This window comes from Squalius cephalus (assembly GCF_949319135.1).
Source record: "Squalius cephalus genome assembly, chromosome: 7".
Taxonomy (NCBI): domain Eukaryota; kingdom Metazoa; phylum Chordata; class Actinopteri; order Cypriniformes; family Leuciscidae; genus Squalius; species Squalius cephalus.
Window position 1 is genome coordinate 45,098,834 of NC_137128.1, and position 26,073 is coordinate 45,124,906.

The 26,073-nt window shown below is 36.4% G+C and overlaps 2 protein-coding genes across 4 annotated transcripts in view; both read left to right on the forward strand.

The window, feature by feature from the left end:
* upf1 (UPF1 RNA helicase and ATPase) overlaps positions 1 to 22,810 on the forward strand; it is a 30,363-nt gene extending 7,553 nt beyond the window's left edge. The window contains exons 7-24 of one of the 2 annotated variants that reach the window (XM_079876884.1): positions 2,787 to 2,874; positions 3,136 to 3,234; positions 3,846 to 3,954; positions 5,034 to 5,193; positions 6,347 to 6,465; positions 8,820 to 8,984; positions 9,223 to 9,337; positions 10,175 to 10,318; positions 11,072 to 11,285; positions 11,968 to 12,085; positions 12,685 to 12,841; positions 14,306 to 14,448; positions 14,532 to 14,706; positions 15,397 to 15,478; positions 15,815 to 15,976; positions 16,714 to 16,937; positions 18,851 to 18,973; positions 20,433 to 22,810. In XM_079876884.1, coding sequence (XP_079733010.1) covers positions 2,787 to 2,874; positions 3,136 to 3,234; positions 3,846 to 3,954; positions 5,034 to 5,193; positions 6,347 to 6,465; positions 8,820 to 8,984; positions 9,223 to 9,337; positions 10,175 to 10,318; positions 11,072 to 11,285; positions 11,968 to 12,085; positions 12,685 to 12,841; positions 14,306 to 14,448; positions 14,532 to 14,706; positions 15,397 to 15,478; positions 15,815 to 15,976; positions 16,714 to 16,937; positions 18,851 to 18,970 — 2,394 coding nt within the window. In that variant the 3' untranslated portion in view covers positions 18,971 to 18,973; positions 20,433 to 22,810. The remainder of the gene's footprint in view (positions 1 to 2,786; positions 2,875 to 3,135; positions 3,235 to 3,845; positions 3,955 to 5,033; positions 5,194 to 6,346; positions 6,466 to 8,819; positions 8,985 to 9,222; positions 9,338 to 10,174; positions 10,319 to 11,071; positions 11,286 to 11,967; positions 12,086 to 12,684; positions 12,842 to 14,305; positions 14,449 to 14,531; positions 14,707 to 15,396; positions 15,479 to 15,814; positions 15,977 to 16,713; positions 16,938 to 18,850; positions 18,974 to 20,432) is intronic. The other variant, XM_079876885.1, reaches the window with a different exon arrangement.
* Positions 22,811 to 25,971: 3,161 nt separating this feature from the next.
* LOC307161929 (homer protein homolog 3) overlaps positions 25,972 to 26,073 on the forward strand; it is a 39,181-nt gene continuing 39,079 nt past the window's right edge. For both annotated transcript variants that reach the window (XM_079876896.1, XM_079876897.1), the window contains exon 1: positions 25,972 to 26,073. This exon is cut by the window's right edge and continues 297 nt beyond it. The gene's annotated coding sequence lies outside the window, so the exon portion shown is untranslated.

Genomic DNA, 26,073 nt, shown 5'->3' on the forward strand with positions numbered 1-26,073 from the left:
TTAATCAAATCCGCAATAAGGATGCAGTTTAAAACTATTGACCAAACTGTTGTCTCTAAGTGTATAATTAATATAATGTGTTGGAGGTTATTGCAAAATATTTTAAGGCTTGAATTTTGGTGCGGGTATTGCGCATAATTTTACTCATTCCCGCAGATCTTATAAGGTGGGAAATTCTTTCAAACATTTATTCATTTAACTTGTTGGTTTAATGAGCAAATTAATCCACACAGATTATCAGATCAAATCAGTAATTCGAAAACTCTGTTAACGTAATTTCGCAAACAGCCAGAGTGATTTAGCGCTAGCGCATCTTCACTCTCTCTTTCAAAATGAGCACATGGCTTCACATCACCTCATCATCTGTTCAAGCGAGCTGCACGCTGCGTTAAAAGACTTTGCCCAATCGAGCATGTTGCGTCGTTACTAAAGTTTTATCATATGCATGACTTTTAAAGCATTCTGTAGTAGAGGTCGACCGATACCGATATTTAGGTTTGACCGTACATGCCGATAACTGATTATTTAACCCATATTTTTTTTAATGGACATTGGGATTAAAAACAAACATAACACTCCAAGTAAAACAGTGCTGAACTGAAATGTGCTAAATGAAATAAATATATAAATATGAATATGATAAAATGAGAAGTTCTACAGAATGAACTCTAAAGAAAATAATTTAAACATTAAAATGTTACAGGTCAAATGTGTGTTTCTTTAGCTATAACCTAGAAACATAGCCTATGTAACGCTCTCGCTCTGTATAATGCCAGCAGTCTCTTCTCAGCGCTCTCATGCTGTGTAATGACTGCGCACACTTCTCAGCCGATCCACCCGGACGCAACCCGGAAAAACTATCGGTTTGGATTTTTGCCGATCAACTATCGGTACCGATATATCGGCAAAAGCGATGAATCAGTCGACCTCTATTCTTATTGCACTTAAAAGGTCAGAAACGCACAAAATGATGTCAAAAGTGATATTGGATCCGTTCATTAGTTCTTAAAGTGACAGCAGCCTAATATACCTGCTGCTGTCTGTGTCATTAATGTCAAAGAACAAAAGATTGCGAGAAGAATTAATCTGTGCTTAATTTATACAATGAAATAATTTATTAAATATAATAAAATATAATAATTTAACTATACACGAACGAACTACAATTTCTGTAGTATTCCTGTACCTGAATACTGTTAGACCTTCCTGAAAACCTTAAAGATCTCTTTATTTAATTTGTAATGTTACTTTATTGTATTTATTTGTGCTTCTGCTTGTAATTTATGTATTGGTTCTTGTTTATTTTGTAAATTAAATTCAAGGTTGAAATCAAGCTTCCTCGTGCTGTGTAAACTGATTCGCAACAAAATTACCCCATTGTAAAAACAGAAATGCAAAGTGAGCATACATTTAGGGGTTAGAAATGTAGTTTATAATAAAATAAAACTAGTTGATAAAATTAATAACTTTGATTAATAACGTAATCGATATTTACGTCTCGTACGGTCTGTAAACTCTTGCGTTAACAAGGCAATGACTGACGCATTTGTATTACATTCCAAAGAGCTCCAATATCAGCACCACAGTTGAAAACGAAACCTTATCCGTACCAGCTGGGCCGGATCGGCACGGAACGGAACGGTTAAGCAACAAGAACGGTTGGCCCGATGGTGGAAAAGCGGCTCATGATTTCCGTTTCTGTGATAGCGGTGCCGACAGTGTTTGGATGATTTCTGTTAAGTATTAGTATTAATTCAGTATACATGATTTTTTTTATATAAAAAATTAAGCTGAAATCACACTGATTTGTGGTAGAGCTGCACGATTCTGGATAAACTGTGAATCGTGATTTTCTTCAGTTTAAAATAGACATCGCGATTCTTCTGTACAGACAACTAAATAAAATAATATTTACTTGAGTTTCTGACAAAATGTTATTTGCTGCAGACTATTTAAAAGTGGTTAATTAAATAAAAAAATTAAAAATGGGTTGAATGAATGATTCAATGACTCCCTCATATACTATTTGTTTTACTTGTTTTATTACTAGATGGTTCAGCGTTTTTGAACAAATCTCTTGAATGAATGATTCAATGACAAATACATTTCTAACAGTCACTTGCCGCCACCTACTGGTGTAACCTATTCGGTGTAATCGATGCAATCATTATTTGAAGCGTGAGTTGCTTTTAAAAGGTGATTTACTCTACCATGATCGCTACCGTAGACATCAGTGTTTTTTTATCAATTTTTGTCTTATTCTGTGATGATTTGAATATTTGCAACAGAGAAATAACGAAACTGTGTGGTTGAAAAGACTGTTTGTGAAGCTGTTTCTGCCAACGCAGATCTGAATATTCCGGTGTGATTTGTCAAAGTTTGTTTAATAGACACAGAATCTTTTAACGATTAATCGTGCAGCTCTAATTGGTGGCTTGTGCAGAAGCATATATCATCTCTTTACATCCGAGTTCATATGTATGTCTTGAAACTTTATACATCATTGCGTTATTGCACATTATTGGCAAAAAAAAAAAAATGATGTTGAGAAAATGGATGGGATTTTTATTTCTGGAACAAGAATATTGCACTTTTTTGCGATAGATGGACGTTCAGATGTGATTTTTCCTTGTACATGAGTTTCTTTTCTTTCTGATAAAGAGAGGTTGTTTATAAGTGGAATATATTCATATGTGTTTAAACTTATTTAAAATGTGTTGAAACATTTAGTTTTTATTCTGCTGCTAATGTTTTCTCTTTTCTTTTCTCCTGTCTTTTTACTGCAGACTCAAGACAATATAACTGTGAGGTGGGATTTGGGACTGAATAAAAAGCGGATAGCTTATTTCACTCTGCCCAAGACGGATTCAGGTGGTAATATTCACTTTCAACATCTTCTGTGTCTACCAGTGGTTCATATCCATCCCATCCCTAACACCGTGTCCCATGCATCCCTCATCGATGTGTGCACGGACATGTCTGCCCGAGTGTGTGTGTGTGTGCGCGTGCATGTGTGTTTGTGTTGCTGTAGTGTGTATGTGATGGATATATAGCTCTATTATCGTTATTAGAACATAAATCCAGAAGATGTGGTTTATCTGACAGTGTTTTCTCTGTGGTGGTGATTTTCATCAGACATGCGACTGATGCAAGGAGACGAGATCTGTCTGCGCTATAAAGGAGACTTGGCTCCTCTCTGGAAAGGAATCGGACACGTCATCAAAGTCCCGGACAGCATCCTTTCAACAATGATTATCCAACTGGCTGCTGCACAATGATAACTATTATTATCAACTTCTATTGTGTTTTGATAATGTCCTTAGGCACACATTGCTCATACTTATATTTACATTTATGGCTTTTGGCAGACGCTTTTATTCAAAGCGACTTACATTGCATTTCAAGGTACACATTTACATTCTTATCAGTTCTGGCTTTCCCCTGGGAGTCAAACCCATGACCGTGGCGTTGCAAGCGCCAACGCTCTACTGTTTGAGCTACAGGAAAGCCTCAAATCATTAACTTAGGATTAATGATTTGATAAGCAACCATCCAGAACACCCTATCAACTGCATAGGGTGTAATTTTTTTAATGTATCAGGTTTTGGTGAAACGCTGGCTATGGAGTCCATTACACATTTCAGGGACAGTAAAGTATATTTCATAGCAGCATAATTGAAACCACTCAGTAAATTCTAACAGCTGCATAGCAAAATTCTCACAACATGCTGACATCGTGACAGTTTTGCAAACACCTAACCCTTTATATTAGCAAAAAAATCACTGTTTTGATTTACAAGTACAAAAGTATCATACGGATGATTCCTTAACCGAGATTCTGTCAGATTATGGAGATGAGATTGCCATCGAGCTTCGCAGCAGTGCAGGTGCACCTGTGGAGGTGCCGCACAACTTCCAGGTGGACTTCGTCTGGAAGTCGACATCTTTTGACCGGTTAGTCCCACTATTATGTTTTAATACTTTCACCAGTCCATTAAATCGTTTTGTTGCATACAGTGCATATTTGCTGCCTGCATGTCGATCCAAACCAGTATGTTTTTTCTTTTATGTAGATAGCATTATGAAGAATGAACTGTTTTATTTTAGTGTCATTGAGATACTATTTTAATTTATATTTTTAATTAGTTAAAATTTTTATATTTTCCATTTTTATTTTCAGTCAGTTTAATTTTTTAAAAATGTGTCTATAAAGTTTTATTATTAATTTTATTTGTTACTTTAGTACATCAAGTTATTTTATTTCACATAACATTACAATTTTAGTTTAGTTAACTATAATAATAACATTTTATTGCTGTCAAATTAATTTATATGGCACTTTTCAGGCGTAAAATGCAGTGCTTTACATAAAAATTATAAAGCCATATCAACAGCAACATCACATTCAATAAAAACGTGCATCAAACTTAAAAAAAATTAAATGCAACACATAGTATAAAATACTAAAACATATAAAGGACAAACATAAAAGTAGTCAGCTACAACACATCTAATAGAAAATGCTCAAACATATAGGAGATGATTTATTATAAGCATAATTCAGAGTAATTCAATGCCAAAGTAAAAAGATACATTTTTAACTTTCTTTTAAAATACTGAGTGTACTAGCTTCCCTAATATCTAGTACACTCAGTATTTTAAGAGAAAGTTAAAAACGCATCTTTTTACTTTGGCATTTAATTATGTAATATCTAGTACACTCAGTGTTTTATAATACTATAATAACCCTGGCATGTGATTACAATAAATGGAGACTCAAGCTTTCTGTCCAAAAGATCGTAAGTGATTGCCAAATGCAATTTTAGTCTTATGGACTCCTTGTATGATACTTTTATAGATCTTGTGTATCTTTTTTTTATTTATTTTAAGCTTGATTCCTTCAGTCCTGATTATTTGTAATTGTATATGGGAAAACAGTTTAATTTTCAGATGAACTATTACTTGAAGTGGTCAAATGATCTGTGAACCTAGTGGACGCGAAGTTGAGCTTTTTTGTTTATCATGTCATGCAGAATGCAGAGCGCCCTGAAGACGTTTGCTGTGGATGAGACCTCGGTGTCTGGCTACATCTACCACAAGCTGCTGGGTCATGAGGTGGAGGACGTTATCATCAAATGCCAGCTTCCCAAACGCTTCACTGCGCAGGGCCTGCCAGACCTCAACCACTCGCAGGTACAGAGCTCCCCTTCACCTCATTCGGCCCTTTGACTACAAGCTTCTGAAACTCCAGTTGTTTTGGCACAATGTAGGTTTATGCTGTGAAGACGGTACTGCAACGCATGTATGTGCTATGTATGTGTGTGTGTAAAATTCACATACCTATAGACTAAACACTTAATATGCATGTGCACACCGTCACCGTTTAGGCCGTGTGTCCACCAAAGCATTTTTTCACGCTACTGGCGTATTTTTCCAATTGTTTATAATGTGAGCGCCACATTTTTTAAACGCCATGAGCGTAACGAGGTGCTGAGCAGGTGCTGAACGCCTGGCGTTTTTTACTGGTCGCCGAAAGTTGAAGAATGTTCAACTTTGGGTAAAACGCAGCACTCATCACTGTCAACCCAACCGTCAAATCACAGTGGAGGAGGGGCGGGACTAATACCACACTGACCAACCGCCACATTCTGCTTGTACAATGTCAACAGATGACAAGAAGCATAATAACGGAACAAAATAATTTAAAACATGAGCCAGAGAAAATACGTTACATTGTATCGACATTTTAATATAGAATCAACACAGAAACTAAATATGTGTGAAATGAGATACTAGTAACACTTTTGTGGATATTCCGTATCATAACAAGCAAAGCGTCTCAACTGGAAAACCCCGCTGTGCTGCCAAAACGCTCTCAAGCGCCCATAGCTAGCCTAGCGTTTTCAGCAGAGCGGACACACGGCCTTATTCACGTTTTTTAAGTTTACACGGAGATGATTACGTTTTTCTACATTTTTCAAAACTTGCATTTTGGAACCTTTTTCAGAATTTGAGATCTCGAGCCGCCAAACACTGTTGTCGTGCAAATGAACAGCCAGAACACATTAAAAGTTTTCTGCTTTCAGTTAAAACGGTGTCGTGTTAGCGGCCCCTAATTTAATAACTTATGATCTTCGCAACGGAAGTGAAACAATCAAAAACTAACTTTATCTGGGCAATAACTTCATTCTAGAGCTGCTGTAAAGCCAAAAACAATCTCTGTTACTTTACTTTCCTATTATCACTGTAAAGCTGCTTTGAAAGATCTATATTGTTAAAAGCGCTGTATAAATGAAGATGACTTGACTTGACTTCTGAAACTCATTGACTCACTGGCACGATATAGGTTTATGCTGTGAAGACGGTCCTGCAGCGACCCCTCAGTCTGATCCAGGGCCCTCCAGGGACCGGCAAGACCGTCACCTCTGCCACTATTGTCTACCATCTGGCCAGACAGGGCAACGGGTAAGACACGTCCTCTCGTGGTACTGGTAGACATAAATGCCTCTGTGTGTTTCCAGTGTGTTGTACAATTTCAACATGGGAGTTAATTTGGATAATACTAGGGCTGGAAATAATCTATTTGAGATTTTTCTGCTAAAAATTGAGATTGTGATTTTAAATATGAATTATTTACTTACAATTACTGTTAACACTTTACAATAAGGTTCGTTAGTTAACATTAGTTAACGCGAACTAATAATTAACTGCACGTTTACAGCATTTATTAATCTTTGTTAATGTTAATTTCAACATTTACTAATACTTTATTAAAATCTTTGTTAATATTAGTTAATGCACTGTGAACTAACATGAGCTAGCAATGATGTATTTTTATTAACTAACGTTAACAAAGATTAACAAATACAGTAACAACTGTTACAACGGTTCATGTTAGTTTAACTAATGAACCTTATTGTAAAATGTTACCTCATTATTTTTGTTGTTAGCACTTTTCAATAAAGTCTCATAGTTAATGTTATTTAATGTGTTAACTAACAATGAGTAATACATTTGTTAAAGTATTTATTAACATTAAGTAATGAAAATACAACTGTACATTTGTTATTCATGTTAGCACTGGTCCGATAAATAATATTAACAGAGACAACTTGTGATTTCAATAATATATTAGTAAATGTTGAAATTAACATTAACTCATTTTAAAGTCCCCCTGTGGTGAAAATCCAGCTTTTAATGTTGTTTATGTGTCTATGTGGTGTTTTTAATGTGCTTTAAGATAAAGCATGTGTAAATTCATAAGTCGACAGCATTGCTGAGTATTTTCTCCTTAAAACTGCAGTGAATCAAAGACAGTCTCAAAAACACGGTTTGAAATCGCCCTTGTTCTTTACGTCACAAATATGTTATAACCGATCACATCAACATGTGGGCGGGCTTTAGCATATTATTAACTATGCTGTGAAGCAGGGGAGTTTCAAGTTATACCGGTATATTTTTCTGTTGATATGAAAAATCAGGTACATTTAACAGTATGACAGGTGAATTATGTATATGATGTAAATTATGATGAACTATATGCCTTTCTCCACTGACGTTCAAAGCGTTTCTAAGGATGCTGAGTCTCAGATGGTGAACATGAACATGGTTTGTGTAACGAAGTATAAAACGCATTACCATTCTGATACATCAACTTGTAGACGAGCCTGTATAACTCGCTCTTCCACTTCTTCCGAATTAGTTTCTGGTTCAAACATTTGTGGTTGAATGAAACCAGTATTTCCGCTTGACTTCATTACTACAGTAAAGTTGAGCAAGTGAATCTCTGAGCTGGTGTGAGTGAGTGGAGGCGGGGCTAATGAGGCAAGGTTGTGGAGTTACATTCTAGCTATTTTAAGGCAAACATTTATTTTCCCCAGGAATTATTTTTTAATTATGTAATTAATTTTGGTGATTAAAGATGAGTTTTAAGGGATACAATTATTGGCTACAGTGTGTTTTTAATAAATGCTTTAGTGTTTTTTAATTTTCAAGTTAACTAATGTTAATAGATGGAACCTTATTGTAAAGTATTATTATTATTATTATTATTATTATTATTACTAAATAAATAAAAAACATGAAATATTACTTTAGCATTATTACACTCTAAAATAACAACATTGGCTATTTAAGAAAAATATTATCCTTTTTTTGCATTACTTTAAAATTACAATAATAATATTTCTAGTATATATCTCATTTTTAACCTTAACCTTTATTTTGATGGAAATCCGCAGGGAGCCTTTAAAGCTTGTCTTGTGTTGATAAGCGCTTCTCATTAGAAGTCTGGGAATATGGTTGATCCAGATTGTGTTCCCAAATGCACATTAAAGCGGCTCAAGCCACTCTAAGCCATATCACGATTACGGTTTTATTTCAGGTTAATGCTCATATTAAATCAGAATCTTAGCACACAGATGTAATTGTCCACTAAAGATGTCATATTATATAATTTGGTAACACTTTACAATAAGGTTCGTTAGTTAACTACCTTAGTTAACACAAACTAAGAATGAACAATACTTCAGCATTCATTAATCTTAGTTAATATTAATTTCAGCATTTACTAATACGTCATTAAAATCAAAGGTTGTATTTGTTAACATTAGTTAACTAACATGAACAAACAATGAACGGCTGTATTTTTATTAACTAACATTAACAAAGATTAATAAATACTGTAACAAATGTAATGCTCATTGTTAGTTCATGTACGTAAATACACTTAACTAATGTTAACTAATGAACCTTATTGTAAAGTGTTACCAATAAATGCATATCTGATTTCAACTCTTTTTTCAATTTTTTTTCTTTAGTCCCGTGCTGGTTTGTGCTCCGAGTAACATCGCAGTGGACCAGCTAACAGAGAAGATCCATCAGACGGGGCTGAAGGTGGTCCGTCTGTGCGCTAAGAGTCGTGAGGCCATCGACTCACCGGTGTCTTTCCTGGCTCTGCACAATCAGATCCGCAACATGGACAGGTACAGACATTTCTGTTCTCACTGAGTTCAAGATTTAAAAAAAAAAAGCACGATTAGACCTTTTATTTGTTTGTGCTGTAAGTGGTTTTAAGGCTGGAATTAACATTATTATTGCTCAGATTTAGTGTTTTTCAAAATCTACAACCCTTAACCCAGCAATGATCTTTTCAGTTTTTGAATGCTGCATATGTAGATGTTAGACAATGTGAGGATTAATGTTTGCCTGTCATTTCTACAGCATGCCAGAGTTGCAGAAACTGCAGCAGCTGAAGGACGAAACTGGCGAGCTGTCGTCGTCTGATGAGAAGCGTTACCGAGCTCTCAAACGAACCGCAGAGAGAGAGCTGCTCATGGTACCCTTCTGACTTCACTTTAAAACACAGATAGACACCAAATTCTGGAATATTTCATGCGAAATTAAGCGTTTCTAGAGTCTGAAGTGGATCATTCAGTGCTTTATATTGATGCTGCAGGCAGTGGAAAACAATAATGCATGTTTTTCTGTGGTGCTGCAATTTAACAATTTAATGATACACAAAAATGACAGTTCGGTATGTATGTCGGTTTTGAAGTCACGGTTTGGTTTGGAGGAAAAAACACAACATAAAACAGCCTATTTTTCCCATTTTTTTATTAAAAAGAAGTTTACTGAACTTTAAAGTATTTAAAATATTCCGCAACACTCTTTTCATACTGCATTTTATGCAGTTATTGAGCTTCCATTCTTTTGTGCAGAGACTGTCAGGCCAAGCCCTTAGGCAAAATGTAAATACTTGCATGACTTTCTAACATTTACAAATTAGGATACAACCATAAGATATAAGTTATGTGCCGAGGAAAACAAATGCATTAAAAATAGCACGCACATCTGGCATGCCGCTTTATTTGTTTGAGTTAGTTTGAAGTGCGTAATAAAGCACGTAAGCAAGAATGTATATGTTTAGGACAACGTGGATAATGCACTTTTTCCCTTCCATTATTGTGTCAGATGCGTTTGCAAAAGTTCAGCACATGCAGTTGTTAAAACAATGCTGCTTTCATTCGGTACACATGCGTGCCGAAACCGGAAAACCCGTACCGAAATGTTTCAGTATGAAAGCGTGTCCTGTTACACCCCAAACATGACATGATCCATCATGCCATCCCCATGATAGAGGCCTGCAAACATCTCATTCTCTCTTCTTTCTCAGAACGCAGATGTGATCTGCTGCACATGTGTGGGTGCGGGTGACCCTCGCCTGGCAAAGATGCAGTTCCGCTCCATTCTCATCGATGAAAGCACCCAGGCCACGGAGCCCGAGTGCATGGTGCCTGTGGTGCTCGGGGCCAAACAGGTAACGTTCAGGAAATAATTAAAAATATCAGTAAATAAAAGATTTTCATAACTTTATAAACATGCTTTTTAGTTCCCCCTTAATCCACAACATTACAAGCATGTAGGAAACATGCTATGCAAATAAACTTGACGTGCCTTACTTTGCCTATCAAGCACAAACTGTTAAAGTTGAATGTGTGGAGAGATAAAAACTGAAACCTGTGAGATAAAACATTTCTGTACAAATGCACAGACCAGTCATTTTTAATTTGCCAACAATTGACTTGTTGAAAGATCATTAATGATCTCATATACAGTGTTTTTCCACTGTACCACATTAAAGGATGGGATTATAGGGATTACAAGTGTCAAGTCGAGTCAAGTTTATTTATATAGATACAGATTGTATCAAAGCAGCTTCACAGTATTAAATTAAAATAATACATCAATGTTTGTTTCTAGTGGAAAATGTCCACGTTTGGTAATGCTGATCAATAGTATCGTTGATTGATTAATTAAATTAAATATCCCCAAATATCCCCAACCAGAATAAAAGTGGACCATTAAACTTTTATATAAATATGTGTGTGCACTTTGCATGCTTAAAGTTAATTTCATTGTGTTAGTCGCTTTGGAATATAAATTGAGCTGGTTTCAGAGATTACATTTTTTTAATTTTATTATATTCCGGAAAATACGGTACTTGAAATGTATGTATACACTCTTGTATATTTTCTCTAGTTGTAACTGTCCTGTGCTCTCTCTCTGACAGCTGATTCTGGTGGGTGACCACTGTCAGCTGGGTCCTGTGGTCATGTGCAAGAAGGCGGCTAAAGCAGGTCTCTCTCAGTCTCTGTTTGAGAGGCTGGTGGTTCTGGGCATCAGACCCATCCGTCTGCAGGTGCAGTACCGCATGCACCCGGCACTCAGCGCTTTCCCTTCAAATATCTTCTACGAGGGTTCTCTGCAGAACGGGGTCACCGCCGGTACGTTATTTTCGCTTTGCATATAGTTCTCACACGGTTGCATTAGGTTCGATCTGGTCAGTATAGATAGATTTGTTTTGTTATACACTATGGGTCACAATTAAGATCTTTTTTAAATGTATGTTTTGATAGAAGTCTCTTCTGTGCACCAAAAGTGCATTTATTAGATCACAGTAATATTGTGAAATATTATTACAAAATAAAATTGATTTCTATTGTAATATATTTTAAAATGTCTTCTCCAGTATATTTTAAAATGTCTCATCACTTCTCCAGTCTTCACTGTTTCAAGATCTTCCAGAAATCATTCTAATATACTGATTTGGTGCTCAATTATTATCAATGTTGAAAACAAGTTTTTCTGCTTAATATTTCTGTGGAAACATGTTTTTTTGTGTGTGTTTTTTTAAGGATTCTTTGATGAATAGAAAGTTCAAAAGAACAGCGTTTATTTGAAATAGAATCTTTTGTAACATTTTTCAAATCGTTTTGTAACTGCTTTGTAACATTAATATTAAACAAATGCATTAAAAAAAAAAAAAAAAAATCTGCCAGAAATTCAGCTTCAATAAATTACATTTTAAAATATATTAAAATAGAAGTTATTTTAAATTGTATTTATTGACCGGTAGTATATATTGAACTTTTGCCGCCACATTAATAATGATCTGTTGCTCTTCAGCGGATCGCATCAAGAAAGGCTTTGACTTCCAGTGGCCTCAGCCGGATAAGCCCATGTTTTTCTACGTGACTCAGGGTCAGGAGGAGATCGCAAGCTCTGGCACCTCCTATCTCAACAGGTACGTTTGCATGTGATATCCCTTTCTCAAAAAGACATGCACCACAAGTATCTGATGCACATTGCACACAAAAATGCCAAGAGCTTTCTCAGAACGGCAAGACTTTATGCCTTTTCTGGAAGTCAGGGTGAGTTTAGTCACTGGTCAAATTTGGCTAAGTTTGCAAGATTCATAATTGAATATTTCTCATTGAATATTTCCGTCAGATAAACAATACATCTCCTGGCTTGCTCACTGGGGGATTGAATCATTATGTGTTGACCTTATAGCAGTTCCTGATTAAATTACTTGGAGGAGGACGATATGAAAAATCTTTACCACAGTATAATTTTCAACCTCAGTAAAGAACGGAATCATGTTATAGTAATTCGGTCTGAAATCAAAAACACTTTTTTTAATAGTTGACTGCTTCCTGTAAAAATGTGCAAATCAAATGCAAAGCAGAACAGATTTTATGGTGATGAAGTCTGTGGTTATTTGTGATTACTGGAATCACAGAAACCTTTGAAAATTCATAAGCTTGTTCATAAACGCATTACCAACATTGGATAAAGCTCATTCAACGGGCCGGTCTGATAAAATCATGTCTCTGTTTTCAGGACTGAAGCTGCTAACGTGGAGAAGATCACCACCCGTCTGCTGAAGGCCGGAGCCAAACCTGACCAGATTGGCATTATCACGCCGTACGAGGGCCAGCGCTCTTACCTGGTGCAGTACATGCAGTTCAGCGGCTCGCTGCACACCAAACTCTACCAGGTACAGAGTCAAAACCGCTTTTAAACATGCTTGCAGATGCATTTCAGCCCAAGCTATTGAACCCAACTCTGTTCTGGGGCTGGATTCACTAAATAGTTTTAAAAAATAAAAATCTTATGTCAAAAAAGGCGAGACACGGCAGGCAAAAACATTGTTTTGTTTTTTTTCACTGGTCAATTTTGAGATTTTGGGATATTCTTCTTTCAGACTTGTAGTGAAAAAAAGTGAGAAATACACATTTAGGTCTTTATTTTACAACACTTTGTCTGTTTGCGTCTGTAGATTTCTCATAAATTCAACAAAAGTTGGTTTACTAAATCATCACATACACCGTTAGAAAGCTCTCTCTCTCCTGTACAATGCTGTCGGATCCAAATATGGTCATTTCCTTTTTATCAGCAACCAATATAACCAATATAAATCTTTAAAGCACGTTTCCTCAAAATGACTTTTCTCTCACACTCCAAGTCTGAAATCTCCACTTCAGTAGCACCGATATACACCACACTTTCCAGTCTTGTACCTAGTTATATTATGAAGACACTTACAGAGGGATTTGTAAATATATTATTCCTAGCCTGATTTATATAACATTTTATTCCAAAAAACATGGCGTAAATAATTTTTTAAATGGCTTTATCCAATACTCAGATTTCGTTCTTTAAAATATATGCAAATTAGTGCATATTTAATTAGATATTGCCTAATTTGCATATTTAAACATTAAATTACAGAAAACTTGTAATTCATTTTTTTTCCTCATCTTAATGTAGGTAATCAACTGGGAAAGTTTCATGGTGATATCTTCTAGTTAAACAATTTACCCTATTCACCTGTAGTGTCTCGCCTTAACTTTATAAATAATTTCTATTCCCAAAAAACTTCTTAAGAATGTTCTTTAAAAAAAAATTATAATTTAAATTCTTAAAAATAATCAGCAACACTTTACTTAAAGCCTTTATATATATATATTGCATTATAAAAAATGCATTATGCCTTGTATTGCACCTTATAATGCATTGCATGGTCTCATGAATAATTGCAACTACAGACAGTTATAATACACCTTTAGAAAGTATAATGCATGTTAAAAACAACCAATTTCAGATGTAACAAGGAATCTGTGAATATTATAATGCATTTTAATTTAAAAATAAAATGCATTATAACGTACATAATGCATACCTTTTTATAATGAATTATACATAAAGGCTCAGTAGAGTAAAGTGTTACCAGATATTTGAGAATTTTTCAAGAATTACTGGATATATCTTTACTTCTTAAGAAGAATTCTTTGAATATGGACCCCGATTCTTACATTTAGACTTTGGCAAAAATTAGGGTGAGAAGAAAAGACCATTTCCTTGCATTTGCTTAAAGATGATTAGATAGAGACACGGGGCTGTAGATTAATGTCTGTTTGGCACACGGTGATGTGATGTATTGACCTCTGTGTGTCTACAGGAGGTGGAGATCGCCAGTGTAGATGCGTTCCAGGGCAGGGAGAAGGACTTCATCATCCTGTCTTGTGTCAGAGCTAATGAGCACCAGGGCATCGGCTTCCTGAACGACCCACGTCGTCTCAATGTGGCGCTAACCAGAGCCAGGTAACAACAGCAGATGGAAAATGTGTGTATAATGTAGGAGAATTGCACTGATTATATGCACAATTTTGTGTGTGTGTACACAGATATGGCGTGATCATTGTGGGCAATCCTAAGGCTCTGTCCAAGCAGCCTTTGTGGAACCACCTGCTGAATTACTACAAGGAGCAGAAGGTTCTGGTGGAGGGTCCGCTCAACAACCTGAGAGAGAGTCTCATGCAGTTCAGCAAACCACGCAAGCTGGTCAACACCATCAACCCTGTGAGTATAGACGACATATCAAAGATTTCCTCTGGCTCAGAAATAGTCTTTTACGTTTATGACATGCTGGTTAATTACAGTTTCATTTTAATAAAAAGCAATTGCATAATGCAGCGTGAAATAAGCATTTTAAGTGCTTAAAGTCTCCCTGTAGTCAATCATTTTATCACTTAAACTCATCTTTGATCACCAAAATTACATATTTTCTTGGGAAAAAAATCTTCATGGCTTATAATAGCTTGACTGTAACTCGACACCCTTGCCTCATTTAGTATGCTTGGTTCTATGAATATGCAAATGAGCCCCGCCTCCACTCACTCACTCAGCTCAGAGATCCACTGGTTGATCTGATTGGTTACAAGGTAGTTTGTGACGTCAGAAACACCAGCGATTTCAAAGCGTGTTTTTGAGACTGTCTTTGGTTCACTGCAGTTTTAAGGAGGAAATACTCATCAAAGCTGTCGACTTATGAATTTACACATGCTTTGTCTTAAAGGACATTAAAAATACCACATAGACACATAAACAACATTAAAAGCTGGATTTTCACCACAGGGGGACTTTAAATGCATCTGTAACATCTCATTTTCACATTATCACTCCCAAAGTGACCAATACATTTCGAAGGAAGAACCAAAACACACATAAGTAGCAAAATCCTCCTCCTAATAGTGGAATTGTGTGTTTCAGGGAGCACGTTTCATGAGTACTGCCATGTATGATGCGAGAGAGGCCATGATTCCTGGATCTGTGTATGACCGCAGCAACACTGGTGAGAATACGATCATAAGCTTATTAATATTGTCATAATCATTTGTTAACGAACTCATTTCTTCAATGAGCTCATTGTTTCTGCCTTAAATTATTACATTGTTTAAATTAATAAATATTTAGCTAACTGTGTGATTTTTGTATATGTACATTTCTGAAATAAATAACCTCATAACAGATCACTCTAAATTGTAATGTGGAAGTCCCAAAAAGTCAGCGTGTTCCTTTAAGCATCAGCCAGATGATTCCTGTGTTATTCTGTTGTTTTAATGATGAACCTGCTTTTGAAATGTTTATTTTGTGAAATGTAATGTGTCACTCATTGTGTCTTTTACAGGTCGTCCATCTAATATGTACTTCCAGACCCATGATCAGGTTGGCATGATCGGGACCGGACCGAACCCTATGGGCTCCATGAACATTCCCATCCCATTCAATCTTGTCATGCCGCCCATGCCTCCGCCCGGGTACCTGGGCCAGGTGAACGGACCCGCTGCAGGTGAGAGAAAACACCCCAAAAACACTGAATTACAACTGTTTTTGAGCTGGAAACATTGACTAACATTATAAGTGGACTTTTTTTTGTTCAAAACAATTCCACAATAGTGTAGAAACTGGCCTTTAGAAAAGAGATGGAGAATAATGTTGTTAATCGAGCAATAAGAGGTGAAGCAGAATCAAATCACGATCAGGGTTATTATAGTTAACTAAAACTAAAAGCATTTAAAAAAAACATATGTTACTTTAAATTAAATAAATGCTAACTGGAATAAAATATAATAAACTTATTTTATTTCAGCTAGTTGCCAAGAAAACATTTCTCATTTTCATTTATCATGATGTACTGAAAGCTAAAATAAAAATCATTGATAAACATGGAAACCTAATTTAAAAAAAGCAAATTTACTAAAACTTCAACTAAAAAGAAAATGGAAAATCTAAAAATAAAAGCTAATTTAAAATTTTAAAAACTAATGCTTTTAAATTTAAAGGAAAAAATCCTTTTTCATTTAGTTTAACTCGATGTGCTAAAATAACTAAAAAGTAAAAATGTATTTTAAAAAAACCTTTAGACATAATTTTTAAACGCACCAAAATTACTTAAACTTTAAATTAAAATTAAAATGGAAAACATTAAAATAAAAGCTCAAAATATTCATGAAAGCTATATTAGTATCTTAATGATAGTAAAATAACACTGATCCCGATATTAATCCGTTCTCTCGCTGCTCACAGGTCGCGGTGCTCCTAAAGGTAAGACCGGGGGTCGTGGAGGTCGCCAGAGGAACCGTGGCACGGGGAACCATGGCAGTGGGCAGGCCAACATGCCGAGCAGCCAGGCCAGTCAGGATCTGGTGTCCCAGCCCTTCTCCCAGGGTCCTCTGACCCAGGGCTACATCACCATGAGCCAGCCTTCACAGATGAGCCAGCCTGGCCTGTCCCAGCCTGAGCTCTCACAGGTACACACACTTTACTTGTATAATAATATTTGTATAGCGCTTTTCACAATACAGATTGTATTAAAGCAGCTTCACAGTATTAAATTAAAATAATACAACAAGGTTTGTTTCTAGTGAAATTTATTGATTGATAAAATTGATAAAATAAATATTCCCAAAATATCCCCAACTGAGCAAGCCAAAGGCAACAGTGGCAAGGAACCGAAAAAACTCCATCAGGTGACCTAATGGAGAAAAAAAAAGGACTTTAAGGTCCTTGCACATGGAGTCCGAAATTTTCGCACATTAAAAAATAAATACGCCCTCACGTTATGTCAATCACGCTTACACACGGCCTCCGAAACTTTCGTCCGTCATTAAAAAAAAAATCGGATCGGGTTCGAATACGAATACAAAAAAAAGCATATGAAAATTTCAGACTCAGTGTGCAACATCAGCATTTGAGTTTCAAGTGCCCATGTTATGCTTGTTTACCAGTTCATATTTTTGCTAGCAGTGTTGGGGAATGTTACTTTTAGAAGTAATGCATTGCAATAGGGGCTTTCGCACCAGAGGAACCTTGTCGTAGTTCCTAGAACTAATGGCGGAAGGACCCGGTTTTTGGCGTGTTCGCACCGCAGGAACTAGGAACGATTTTAGGTCTAGGAACCCCTTTTGGGGGAACTAAAATAGCTCCTAATTCAGAGTAGGGTCTAAACCAGCACAATGCGAACTACCTGTACTGTAAGTGTGCACTGATTGGCCGAACACATGCGAAACACCAGCACCCGCCATTTTAAAAAAGAGCCAAGTACTAGTGATGCTCTGACATTTTTCAAACTCCTGAAACGAACTCCAAACAAACTTCATTTTGGCCTGATTTTGTTCTAAATGATGTCACACAAGCATGTTAGGTGCCTTTTAAATTATTGGGACCATGTCTGACAGGATTTTACCATTATTCTTTAGTATATTTCAGAGCTAAATTATCTTAAATGTTGTCACAGGCTCCTTTAGCCATGAATATATTCACACAGACCTATTGTCTTTTCAAGATACCTGTCAATTTGTTTAACCTCTTAAAAAGGATGTAGTGCAAAATGCCATTATGATTATTCTTTTTTTTAAAAAAGACATGATCTATTATTGCCCAAATCATAAATAGCCGCGTTTCCATTACCCTTCAAATTGCGAATTGAAAATACACCCAATAGAAACACGCCAATTTCGCTTAAAACTCCCATATGTCGCAAAAACGTTTTTACGCTCGAATGAGATGGTTTTACAGGCAACTGGAAAAAGGAATATATTAAAGATCTGCAATGGTTTTTTCACATTTACAGGTCACCTGGCGTATGTAAAAGTCATTCTTTAAAGAAATGCGTGCTATGCTTGTGCAGAAGACGACACAGAGTTCTTTATTAAACTCATAAAAGACAAAAGTATCATGGGAATACTGGATTCTCAACAACAAAGAAATGCCACAATTTATCAAGACCTCGAAGCAGAAATGAGGGAGAAACACTCAAACACCTCATATGAGCCGCTCACAAGTATAAGGGGCTTTCCTTGCCAAATAAAAATAATGGCTAGTGTGGTGGCTGGGATATTATGTTATATATACATCTGTTGCCATGATTTTTGGAATGACTTAAAATGATGTTTTAGTTGCATAACATTGATTAAAGGAAACATCGTCGTTTCTGCAATAGATTTTTATCGACATTTAGAAAATATTGCAAAATGTTTGCACAAATCTGTAATGCAAACACGCCTAATGAAGCAAACAGCAGTTCTCAGTCAAGATCAGTGTTTTATTTATGAAACATGTAATTGCTTGAATATGGTTTGCTTATTGAAGTTCCACTATTGTATATAAGATGTAAGCCACTTGAGTCTGTGTTAAAGTTGTGTGGGTCTTTTGTGTGAAACAGGACAGCTACCTGGGTGATGAGTTCAAATCCCAGATGGATGTGGCGCTCTCCCAGGATTCAACCTACCAGGGCGAACGGGCTTATCAGCACGGAGGAGTGACTGGACTCTCACAGTACTAGAGTGTAAGACACACACACACACACACACACACACACACACACACACACACACACACACACACACACACACACACACACACACATACACTACCATTTAAAAGTTTGGGGTCAGTAATAGATATATATATTGTAAGAAATGTATACTTTTATTCAGCAAGGATGCATTAAATAATCAAAAGAAGTGACATTAAAGGCATTTATAATGTTACAAAAGTTTCTGTTTCAAATAAACGCTGTTCTTTTGAACTTTCTATTCATCAAAGAATCCTGAAAAAAAAAAAGATCAGTTTCTTGAGCAGCAAATCATCATATTAGAATGATTTTTGAAGGATCATGTGACACATGAATAAATTACATTTTAACATGTATTACAATAGAAAAAAGCTATTTTAAATATTTATGATCAAATAAATGCATGATTGGTGAGCATTTCAAAAACAATACAATCTTAGCAACGCCAAACTTTTGAATGATAGTGTACATTAATTTACTCGTCTGGTTGGTGTGAGTGATGCCTGGACACAAAACAGAAAATATATTTCATATTATGTGCTGTTTTTTGTCTATACACATGAATCAGAGACTTTAGCCCTATTCGGACGGGACTAGTGTAACATGGAGTGGTGGGGTAAAGTAATAATCACCAGAGCTTCTCTGTGATTTTAAGTCCTGTCTGAATGTGCATCTCAGTGATCATGACGGACAATGTCAGGAAAGATTGCGGCGACTTTTACCTTCAGTAAAAAGGTCCGGAAAAATGACCTCAGGTGATACTAATCCCGTGTGAATAGACCCGATGTAAATGTACGTACATATTTCCTGTTTAAAAGTAGTTTTTCAAGTATGGAGACGCTTGAAAAGGCATTCAGTTGCGTTCTAGACGCTGGGACGAGTCTGTGGCAAAACTCAAGTGTTTTACACACACCATTCAGATCAGAGAGAAGATCGACAGCACTTGTTAGAGGCACGAAATATCTTTTAGCGTTAGGTAAGTGCCTATTACCAACACAATCCAATCTGAAGATAATTAATACATCGTTCGACCGGACATAACTGTTTTATATATATATATAAATATAGGTTATGTTTGCGCACATAATATCAGGAAGCAGCGTAATACACATGACAACAGGAGTGACGGCGATGCGCAAATCGAGTTACTCTCCCACTTCTGCTAGTTTTACTGAGATCTCTTATCCCGTGTGAATTGGCCATTAATATTACAGACGTCCTGTGGTAAGATTACATCACTCCATCCACCCTTGTGAAGTTAATCCCGTCCGAATAGGGCTTTTGTTACCACTGCAGCACACCACAGTATTATTATTATTGTCTCACTTTTAAAATGATGGGCCAATCTATTTTAAAAGCATTTTTATTTTATAAAAGCATTCCAGTTTGCTCTTCTGTCTGGCTATTAATGCATGTAATAAAACATGTGTGTCTCTGCCTGTGTCCGCAGGTTGTTGGAACAGGAGCTAGGCCTGTGCTGAGCTTAGTTCATCAGCATTTTAAATATGGGTAAATATAAAAAAAGAACAAACATGGATGCCCGTTTACCACTGTTACAACTGAAGCACCATGGTGTGAGAGCAACAGGAGAGAATCAAACCAATCACAGGAGGGGAGTAAAGCTGGACAGGACGAAAGAGAACGTGTGAGTGGCGGATTACATCCACCACTCGTTGAGGACGGGGAAGGAGAGGGGAGACGCAGTGTTAGGAGGAGACGAAACACGAGATCTTCGATCTGCAACTCCGCAACGTGGAGGAGGCTCCTGGAGCGCAGGGACCCTTCCCGGCCTCCTCTCTCTCTCGCCTGGCTGCCGACGTCAGCCTCAGGCCTTGCCCTGCCAACAGAGGGAGGAGTAAAAGATGAAGTTCTCTTAAAACTTACCTGCAAAAACCACGCTTGCTCTGTCGTCTCCACGAGCTGAGAGAGGGGGTGACGTATTTAAAGTAATTATAAACGCTTTTCAAGCAGCTGATTTTGGGGGAAAATAGTGTTCCCCTCAAAGTTGAGATCTGACATTCAGGTTCTGCCACCGAACATCTCTGAGAGAACGGACGAGTGTTTTTTGCGTTTAATTTCGCGTTTTCCCGAGCACGCTGGTCTCCAACGAAAAGGTGCTAGGGCACTCTGAAGGACGATTCAACTTTGAGGAAAGTTTTCCGCCTGAAGAAGGAGGGTAAGAGGTGCCGTGTATCCGAAGGCCCGTCACATCTTAGCCGCTCTCTGCTAGGTGATTTTGCGAAAGCAAAAAAGGGGTAGAAATGGCTTTCTCTTTTCTTTTAAAACGTTCGGTCTCTGCAGAGCTGACGCGGATGGGGCCGACGGATCTATCCTTTCTTATTTTCCTCTTTTAAAATTTTTTTTTTTGGTTTAACTAGAATAAACAGTGAAGTAGAACCACTCGATTAGCCTGCTTGATTTAGATGTGGCTTCTTAAATCTCTTACCTTGCTACAAAAAAATTAAAAAAATCAATCAAAACCAACAGGATTCTTGCCTTGGTCAGTCAAAAAATAGTCACAATCAGGTTTCCAAGGGTTAGAAACTTCTGATCATCAGTTGCTGAAATGTGATTTATTATGAGATGAGACACGTGTCAATCACAGTAAACCCCTCCCACTTCTATTCTGTCCAATCAGGACGCCATCATAATATTGTTGCGCCCCAGTCGCTTTAGTTAAAGGTGAAAATGAGCGGTTGCACCTGAGAGAAAGCAGGAGATCGGAGACCCATGCGAAGGACAGACAGGTGAGATTCTCGCTGTTTATGTGTCTGACCGTAAGAGGCGCCGTCGTGCTCTCTTGCTTTATGATGATGATGATGTCAATGAGAGCGGCGGTAATCGCCAACCAGAGGGGTGTGTGTGTGTGTATGTTTCCAGACTGCCCTTCCTCATTATTATTATCATTATTATTATTATTATTAGTGATAGATTGTAGTTTTGCTTTGTTTTCCCCCCTGTTCTAGTTGCTTATTTGCTTTTTTTTGTTTTTTTTCCTCCCCCTTCTTAGTAGCTCATTTTTATTTGTACGATCTGACGTGAATTTCTCGTAACCTCTCTGTGTGGAAATTGCTCCACTTTATTTGGTTTCCACGGACCCATTCAGAGTTTTATGGCAGCTTTTTTAACATCTGTTTTCCGACCGATGCCAGTCGCCTCAACTTTGTACTTTTACTTTGGAGTGTTTATACCTTTGCTGTCACTCCATATTTGCAACACTTTTGACTGTTTAATATTACTTAGAAGTATCACCCAACTCGCATTTTATAAGCATCAAGCCACAGATTCATTTTAAGCTCACATATGCTTTACTTTTTCTTTGCCCACAAGACAATCATGATTCATTCATAACCCAACGTTGCAAAAATGTTGTAACACAGACGTTTGACGTTTAGCGACTGATATTCCGTCTTTTCCATGTTAACCTCTTCTTTTAGAGTGAACCCGTTCTCTAAAATTCCTTAAAACAGTTTTGTGTTCACTTTTCATACTTCAACTGTAAATATATCAATGCTCAGATTTGATATAACATCAGCCAAATGGTTGCCAATGACAATGAGATATTCAGGCCAAGGTGATCCATAGTGATATATATATATTCTGGTTATGAACAGAGTATGATGAAGAGATCATGCCTGAAGTGCTTGAGAGGATTGCATTCAGATATCAGATTTGATGGAAATGTACAATAAATTAACTTGCATTGAAGAGGGACATTGGAAAAATATCAGGATATTAAGTATAATTCAGGATTTTGTTTTGTGGAAAGAGTTTTCACCCCCCACAGTATGTACTTGTAACTTTACAAATAAATGTTGCTTTCTTTCACCCAATGCATGTGTCGTTGCTTCATTGTCTAATGCTGGGTACACACCAAAAGATAATCGGGCTGATTTTGGGCCGATTTCCCCCCTTCCGACAATCCTAGCTATGTCCCGATTATCTTGATGGTTCAACAGATTATCTTATCAGATTTTCCCTTGGTGTGAGGTGTGTTAAGAGTGTCCGAACCTGCTCGGAAGAACGTCGGAGCCGCCCCGATCGCGAATCGTAAATATTAAACATGTTTAATATTTACGATCAGAAATCCTGATGTGTGTGGGGAACCCCGAGGACAAACGTGCGAACGTTCTGGAGATTATCACGTGAAGCGAAACAATATCCAATCAGAAAGTGAGATGATGGAAGACGGTCATTCTCACACACACACACACACACACGCAGGAAGCTGAGTGTTATAGGCTAAGGGTTCAGTGAGGGATTAAATAGGCTAACTTTTTCTAAAGAGAAAATAAATACAATAAAGAATAAATTAAGACAATAAAGAATGAATATATTTCTGTATAAAAGGTTATATATAATGGTGGGTACAATGTTTTTTTTTTTTATGTGAATTTTCTGTGAAAATCATTCATCAAACACTATCATCATAATTTCTTCCTGCATATCATCCGACATGCTTATTCTGAAGTCTCGCGAGCTTTTGTGAGATTTCCTGTGTTCACAGTCGAGAATCTGGTTGAAAATCTGTTTGTGTGTGGTGTGCTGTCTTTGTCACATCATGGCACACCACACACTATAGGAGCAAAATGCTTAAATCTAGGATTTTTTGTCCTCATGTTTGTGGTCTATCACATTTTGAAAATCTTATAAGATGTAAAAAATCTTTTGGTGTGTACCCAGCATTAATTGTGTATGATCTACAATGAAACTATATGTACGAAATCGTTATTAATCGCTTTTTTTATTGCCAATGTGTGAACAACTTGTAGCGAAACTTAAAAACGAGACCTTCCCCAACTTTCTAGGTTGACTTTGAAAGCCATACTGATTTTTATGTGAAGGACTCGGGACGTTTTTGCCGCGAAAATCAAAAGGATATGACGTTTACGCGCTCCTGAGAGCTTTTCTTTCCTTCAAATATACTTAATAATCTAACTAGTATCATGCAGTGTAATTTTAATTAGCTCATCTGTTGACATGATGCGGGTGAATCGCATAGATCATGTAGCCTAACGTAAACACATCCACATCGATACGATCAGATGCTTTCTTAATGGCGGCTTATTGAGAGGATTTACATATTCATGTAAACATCGCTCTCGGATGTTGGATTATCGCTGCAAAGGCATTTCCAGCTTTTATTTACTTATAAGAGAAGGGAAAAAAAGATATCAAGGCCTTGAATCACGTTCAGTCTCTTGTACTTTACTACAATTGTGAGCACGAGCAATAAGTGCTGCTGCAGTTCTCATAACGGCCACCAGTGTCGCTAATAAGCGTTTCTTAATTTCTACAAATAACCTCTTTAAATATTTGACTTTACTTTTACCACTGGTGTTTTCTATATAATTATAGTAAGGAAGTCCAATTCTTGTGAGCCGTGTGTCTGTGCTCTATGGAAGCTTGTTTCCGCCACAGAATAGAACATTTTAAAAGATAGCCTATAATTGCGACTTTTTATCTCACAATTGCGAGTTTATATCAGGCAGTTTTGACTTCATAACACGCAATTGCAGTTTATATGGAAAAGATGTCAGAATTGCGAGATATAAAATGGCAACTGCAAGTTATAAAGTCCAATTCTAAGAGAAAAAAAAGACTTTTTTCCCCTTAGAATTGCGAGTTAATATCATGCAATTCTGAGATAAAAAGTCAGAATTGTGAGATAAAAAGTCGCATTTAGCCTACCTTTTTTATTTTCTATTCTGTGGCGGCAACAAGCTACCACATTGCTCTGTTTAGTTTAACCGAAAATGAGAAAATGTTTTACTCGATGCAAATGTCATACAAAATGTATATTTTAATGATGTTTATTTAGCCTTTATGAAGGAATGTTAAATCCTAGAATTAAATTACTGTAAGAACATTTTAAAGCTAATACTTTTCTTCTAAAGTAAATAATTTGTATTAATTGCAGAATCTCCTTGCTGCATCAATCACACATTAAAACTTACTAAACACACTGTGCTAAAACTTTTTTCTAAGTGATTGGATTTTGAAAATGTGTTATTAACTGGCATGCTCTTAAGCCATGTTGCCTGATGTTACACCTAACGAAAGGTAATGTATATATATAGTTTGTGTTTACATAATATATGTGTGTTCTTGTATAATTTATTTTGTGTATAAATACACACATGCATGTATATATTTAAGAAAAATGTGTTTATACATAAAATATTTATATATCTAATATAAATTAAGTATCCGGTGACGCAAATTACTCAACCTTTTTGAATTGAAAATATCCTATAATTTCCTTGATTCATTTAGAGATAATGTATGCATACTTAAAAATAAAATATTATTTGCAAATACTTTAAATTATTTCACTTATACAATAAGCCTTTCTTTTCCTTTATTCCCTTAAATCGCTTTTATAATTAATTCCTTTAAAAAAAGTACCCAATTTTAGTTTAATTAATTAATTATAAAAGCGATTTAAGGGATTAACTTTTTTATTATTGCATTTGGCCTTTTTGAATAGAAAATATGCTATAATTTCCTTGATTCATGTAGAGAGAATGCATGCATACTTAAAAATAAAATATTATTTGCAAATACTTTTAAATTATTTTACTAATGCAATAAGCCTTTCTGTCTTATAGGACACTAAAGACAGAAATATATATATACATGTTTTAATATCAAGCAATTTCTTTTATCGATTGCTATCAGGATGTGAAGAGAGTTTCAACCAGTATAACAAAAAGAGTTTATAAAAAATGACTTACCCTACCTTTAAAGGGTGTTTCAAATAACATGATACAGTTAAAAAAAGCATATGGTGCATGCTCAGAAAACACTATTACCTTAGGCATCATGTCCGCAAAACATGGGAACGCCATGGTTTCAGGTTTGTAGAGTCTCATTAGGGTCACATCAGCACAAATGTCTGTATGATTAACGGCTCTTTACTCTAATCACTAGAGGGCGAGAAGAAGACGCAGTGAAGAAGCTGCAGTTCTGCTTCTGTCCACTAGAGCGCGAGTGTGAGTGTGTGTGTGCGTGTGTGTGTGAGTCTCTTCAAAACCCGCTCGCGCACAGAGGCTCGGGACATCAAAGCCAAAACTGGTTACAAAGTAACA